This window comes from Cyprinus carpio, chromosome A1, assembly GCF_018340385.1.
Source record: "Cyprinus carpio isolate SPL01 chromosome A1, ASM1834038v1, whole genome shotgun sequence".
Lineage (NCBI taxonomy): Eukaryota > Metazoa > Chordata > Actinopteri > Cypriniformes > Cyprinidae > Cyprinus > Cyprinus carpio.
In genome coordinates this window covers 7,601,209-7,607,504 of record NC_056572.1, presented here as the reverse complement: position 1 = coordinate 7,607,504, position 6,296 = coordinate 7,601,209, and the positions used below count along the sequence as shown (strand labels likewise).

At 46.2% G+C, this 6,296-nt stretch overlaps 1 protein-coding gene across 1 annotated transcript in view; it reads left to right on the top strand.

Annotated features, from left to right (window-relative positions):
* Nucleotides 1-222: 222 nt before the first annotated feature.
* The window catches only part of LOC122138786 (zinc finger protein 853-like), a 6,180-nt gene continuing 106 nt past the window's right edge, over nucleotides 223-6,296 (top strand). The window contains exons 1-4 of the mRNA XM_042733400.1: nucleotides 223-349; nucleotides 1,319-1,445; nucleotides 5,371-5,726; nucleotides 6,085-6,296. The exon at nucleotides 6,085-6,296 is cut by the window's right edge and continues 106 nt beyond it. Coding sequence (XP_042589334.1) covers nucleotides 327-349; nucleotides 1,319-1,445; nucleotides 5,371-5,724 — 504 coding nt within the window. The 5' untranslated portion in view covers nucleotides 223-326 and the 3' untranslated portion in view covers nucleotides 5,725-5,726; nucleotides 6,085-6,296. The remainder of the gene's footprint in view (nucleotides 350-1,318; nucleotides 1,446-5,370; nucleotides 5,727-6,084) is intronic.

Below are 6,296 nucleotides of genomic sequence, written 5' to 3'. Positions count from 1 at the left end.
ACGATTACGTAATGGTCGCATCTGTAATTGTAATCGATTAGAAATTCGATTAATTGTGATGATGCAGAGAATTTTGGAAAAAATCTGTCTCTTTTGTGGCTTTACAGCTTGTAATGTGATCTGCCACACCCCTCATATGTAAGTGATGCATATGCAAACAATGTATATGAAAAGGTGTGTTTTTTTTTTTTTTTTAAACTCCATAACCAAGTGGTATGTGTGTGTTGCAGGTGGAGCTTGATGGTTGAGTGCGGTTGTGGGAGAAATCCAATGGCATCCCTTTTTACGACATTAGGACAAAGCTGTCTTTGACACTGCATGGAGCAATGGAACAATGCAGAGGAGCAAGGTCAGCAGCCACTGACATTTCAACCACCTGTACCAGACTTACTGGGGTACATTATTATAAAAATGGACAGCATATTATTGTCATGGATTTTGATGATGAATGATGGCTGAATTAAAATAAAGATCAGAGGAAATCAGAAAATAGTTGTACAAATTGTTCAATTTATTAGTCATTCCCACATTTAGAAAAACAAACATCAGACTGTTCTCAATTATCTGAACTAAATTTGTTAAAAGTGCAAAGGAAAAAAGTTCTGAACGTGTTGTTTGACCTGCTCGAAACAAAAGCTTACACAATATGTGTAGTGTTTGTAATAAATATGATATGTGTAGTGTTTGTAATGAATATCTCCGTATTATTATCACAAGTTATATTAATATAGATGCTAGCAACAGTTATAGGAAAAGTGATAGATTTATAATAAAAGTTCTGCCAGGTTAAGTATTCCAGGTCAAAGTCAGTCATTCAAGTAAAAAAAAAAAAAAAAAAAAAAACTCAAAACATACTTTTTACCCTTTAAGATAAAGAAAAAAGACATCAGTATTATAAACCAGTAAAGTACTGTGAACCATTATTAAACTGCAATAAACTCTAAGACTGTCACAACCAGAACATGAACTGTAAAACAATCAACTGTTGTGTAACAATTGGTAATAACACTGATAAAAGTCAAGTGGTATGTAGAACAAAATTACTAGGTGATGAGTGGTATGTAGAGCAAAATCACTAGGTCAAGAGGCTTGAGATTGAGAGCCCAAGAGAACGTCCACTGCTTTTTTAAAGTCTGCAAAATTCTCAAAAGTTTGTCCAGCAAGGTCTTTGGACGTGGATGATTTAGAACTTTCGCAGTAGCTCTTTTTTCGGTACTTTTTGTGTCCTTGAGTGGGTTGGCCACACATTGCACAGATGTACACTTTTACAGGGGCTGGATGTCCCATGCCACTGTGCTCTGCTTTCTTTCTCTTGTAGAACAGCGATCTTGATGGCGATGGTGGAGGAATGGATGCCTGCGGCAGGGAAATGGCGGGAGGTCCTGTTAGGGGCGCACCCATCAGCTGAGTTGGCGTGGACGTGCGCATGGTCTGGACTGGTGCAGGTAACAGCGGAGTGGGAGGAGCGGGGGGCAGAGATAAGAGATGTGGGAGTCTGGGTTTAAGCTTTCTGGTCCCTGCCAAAGATGCAGTGGCCTGATACTGCACTGTAGGTCGGCTGGTGTGTGGTCTTTCGTCAGGGAGCTCGATAGCTGGGGGCTGGCTGGTGCTAGAAACACTCTGATGACGACGGAGGACAGCCAGACCTTGATCCGTCACATTTGTGGCTGACAAGGCCTCCTGCCTCCTGATGAACTCACTAACGCACTTTGAATTTATTTTTAGGATTGGAATGCCGAGTTTGCTGAGTTCAGCGTCATCCACAGTCACCCTCTGCTGCACACGCTGGTACATTTTGGTGATGTGATGCTTCAGTGGCGACCCTTGAGCCTTTCCTCCAGAACCAGGATGAAGCCACAGCTGTTTAATAAGGCAGTACATCAGACGGTTCTTTCTGGAGTCAACCAAGTGGGCGGCCGAGTAACGCTTGCTGAACTTCAGCTTTTGCACCAAAGATGCCTCAGACGGATCTCCACTGGCCGCGGCCCGAACAGAGCATTGCCCCAGCGTGCCGAGTAAAGGCTGTCAAACTGCTGGATGCTGCGATCGTGGAGGTCAAGGTTGTTCCAGGCACTGATGACCCTCTGTCTGATCGAGTCACTCATCGCAAGCTTTCCCTCCTCCAAGGCGATCTCAACAAGGACTTTGCACAGATCCTCTACGTGTTGGTACCCAGGGAGATGATTCGGACCACACACATCCTCTACACAGGGATCAAACTCTGCAGCCGCTACCTGGTCAGTGAGGCACAGACTGTTTCTCAGAGGAGTCAGACGTTCACCCTCACTGTCGGAGTTGTATCCCACATCCTCCTCCTCTTCCTCCTCTGCCGTGGCAACAGAGACCTCATCATCTTCATCCTCATCCACTCGAAGTGTCTCTCTGGTTTGAGCGTAATGGTCGGGAGCACTGAAAGGCTCTGATGACTGAGAGAACAGATACTCCAAACCGATCCGCTCATCCCCAGCAGGAACTGGAGGCCTGTAGTTTGCCTCCTCCACCTCCCCAAACAGTTCCTGACACCTCTGAATAAACCTACTAAACATATTGGAGACGTACACCATGTGCTTTCTCCCTTTTTGGCCTTTGACGCTCGCTGACTCCCTGTCAGAGTTCCAGCGTGCAATGCCAGCCAGGAGATACACCTGGAAGGGGACAGCAGCACAGTGGGGCCCAGGGATCATGTTGGGCAGAAAAGAATGAAAGCCTTCCAGGCTGTTGCTCCCTCTCACTGTGCTGTATCGTGGAAGACGCACACCGTTACGGGTCACATACTTTGTGATGGTGTACATGTTTCTCCCCGGCGGATCCTGGATGCATTCGAGGTGCTTCTGTTGGTTCTCCCAGACGTGGTCGATGGCCGCAGCGTCCTTGAACAGATGCACCTGGTTCTCATCCATCCCAGCTGCTCCCTTCAAGATGTCAATGGCACTCTGGACACGTGCACAGGTTTCCTGGGCACCAATTGTGATCCTCCTGACATGATGGCTGAGGTCTGACTTGCTGACATGCAGTTCGATGATCTGGCTGTCCGTCAGGGAAGCATAGCTCGTTGGGTGACCGGCACGTATCGCCTGTACCAGGAGAGCCACATCGTCCTTGTTGTAGGCGAAGACCGCAGCGGATAGGGCGGACTTAAACAGGGCATACTTTGGATGGTGATCCGTCCGTAGGGCCGCATCAAATCGATGGATCCAATGAAAGATGTCGAGCCGTACCAGCATACCCCTGTCGGTCCACTCGCTGAAGAGCTGCTCCACAGAAGACACGCCGTGGATGCGACAGCAGCCGCGATCCACGTACATGAGCTCGGGAGGTGCCTCGTCAGCTCTCCTGTACCTCTCCATGAGGCCTTCAGCCATCGGCCGCATTTTGTCCAGCGACTCCTCACAAGTCAGGACTGACGTGAGGATCTGGCCCAGCTCGTTGGCCACGTTGGTGCACCATTCCGCCATGCCCTTTCCATCCCCGGAAAGTTTCTTGCAGATCTGGTAACGAATAATAAAAAGCAAAGAGGTTCAAACATTTGTTATCATTTTTCGTTCGTTCATCATTTTTTTTTCACAGTGTTGGCTTATTAGTTTAGTCAGGGGCCAGTTGTTCAAAAGTAATCTGATTGGATTTTTTCCATCAGAGTGGAACAAATCTTGAAAATGGATTGCTGAAAAGAAAAAAAAAAGATTCTGAATTCGGATTAGATCAGGATTAAATCTTGGTTTTGATCTGGATTAAATCCTCGATTTGTGTTGTTCAAAATGTTTTCCTAAGATTTGGATACTTTTGATCCCAAAAAACTGGATTATTCTGATCCCAGCACAGAAGGGTATATTTCAGGACCAAAAGTGTAATAAAACTTTAAAACTGGTCCAAAAAATACATGCTATGTAACACGTAATATATCTCCAATCGGCTGTCAATATCAAACAAAAATATTATATTTAATTTACCATAATAGTTATTACTACTATTTATTAATGACTGAAATTCCCCATGATGAAAAAATGAAAAAATAATCCTGTATGTTTTCAATAAGACTTTGTTTGTCTGCAAGCATTTGTAAGACTGTGTTTAATTTACCTTTTTGGTGGAGTCGTACTTGAGGACTTTGCCAAAAGTAGACATAATCTGTGTGCGGTAGTCCTCTATGTTTTCTGCCTCTGCAATGAGAAAGGCCTTTCTCAACAGCTTTGGACATGGCAGCTCTCTCCTCGCTGGTGGTAGCTGGAATTGTTGGCAAATGTTCCCTAAAAGCAAAGAAAACAGACACACAGACGCAGACTTCATTATTGGTGCTGAAAAACAAAAAAACCTTAGAGAGTGGATGGAGGGGAGATTTGTTCCTATTACAGTGACGTCTCCTGCTGTGCTGAAGTCAGATGGAAATCTGCAGTCACATGCGACTTAGCGTTTGCCAAAACGCTCAAGAAAACAATGAACTCTTAACTTACGTGTGATCTTTCCAGGTTTTTTGTACTGGCTAAGGAGGGTGGTGTATAAATCCTTTTTTTGCAGGTACTCCTCGCGGTGGCTTTCCAGGACCTGCCTCCACACCTTGGCCATGGTGTTGCCCTCAGTGCGATCCCTCATCAGGCGGATCACCTGCTTGTCCACGCCACGCCTAAAATTAAACCACAATGTTTGGATGCCTGTAAATCTTAGATTTTTTTTTTTTTTTTTTTTTTCAGAATCTATCAGAAATCAAATCATTGTGAAATTATGCAGAGAACTCACCGTAATGTCAAGACAGCTGGGAACACTGCTCTGTGAGCTGGACTGAGCTGGTTAAGGATGCACGCATCCCATGAGAGGAACCGACCGATGGAGTGTTCCTCTGACTCCTTTGCAGCCTTTCTGCAAGCGTTGCATGCCAGGACTTCTGTCAGCATGGAGTACCAGCCAGACATGTGGCAGATCTGCCTGACAGTTTTCGAATACCCACAATGGTAGAGAAAGGCCTTCTGACTGGAACGTGCCGGGCAGTCAGACCTTGGGCACCGAAGACTGTAACGCCACACTCCGACTGGTCTCCAGAAAAAAACGGAGCTATGGAAAAAGGAGTCTGCTGAGGGGACTTTCCTTCCACCACTCCAGGAAATTCAGGAGGGTGAAACCACATTCTGTTGTCCTTCAGGACTTTCCTCCACCTCGTGCTGCCATGCTTGTCTTTATAAGACATTGCCCTCTGAAAAAGTCCCCTTTCAGCATCCTCCTTAAGCCACGTTATGTCTGCGCTGTTGAGCCCATTAGGACCAGACTCCCACATTTTGTGCCAACCCTCAAGCGTCACCTGGTAGTATAACAAAGACAAAACCTTATGTAACAAACACCTAAACAGTTTCCTTGTCTAACAACCACTGACTACTTGGACAGTTACCTCAGGATGTGCTGGGTCTGCTGCTGATGTCGCAATGGCCAGGCATGGCTGAGGAGCTGCTGGAGGAGCTGATGGAGGAGCTGCTGCAGGAGCTGATGGAGGAGCTGCTGCAGGAGCTGATGGAGGAGCTGCTGCAGGAGCTGATGGAGGAGCTGCTGCAGAAACTGATGGAGGAGCTGCTGCAGGAGCTGATGGAGGAGCTGCTGCAGGAGCTGATGGAGGAGCTGCTGCAGGAGCTGATGGAGGAGCTGCTGCAGGAGCTGATGGAGGAGCTGCTGCAGAAACTGATGGAGGAGCTGCTGCAGGAGCTGATGGAGGAGCTGCTGCAGGAGCTGATGCAGGAGCCTTAAATGTAAGTGTATTAGTGAAAAACGTTTTCATTTACCTAAGCATAGTTTATGCATGCTCTACCCATTTATGGTGCCCCACCTGGAATCGGGGATGTAACAGGCAATTGTGACGTACAAGCTAGGGACTTACAGTATACGGTGAAACATAGTCTGTGGCTGGCTTCTGTGGAGGATCTGGATGGGTCTCTTTGTCTGGATACTTTTTTCTACCCTCAGCTTCCCCAGCTGCTAAATGAGGACAGTTGTCGTTATCAGCACACACAGTGTTTTTTTTGACTATGCATTAATACAAGGTTCATGCCATGATAACATGAATAATTCAAGACATTAATAAAGTGAAATAAACCTTGTCTTTCAAAGGAGGTGAGAGCTTCCACCAGCAGAGCGTCATCCACCCAGCCGCCATCACCTTTGGACCCTGATGAACTGGAGCTGGCAGCTGCTGCGGGAGGGTCCCTGTCCTGTGGAGGTTTCTGTGATGTACGGGTGGGTAAAGTTTGTATTAAATGTTGTGGTTTGATTTTTATTAAAGGCACCGTAAAAAAAAAAGCCTACCTCTTTGTCAAGAATGT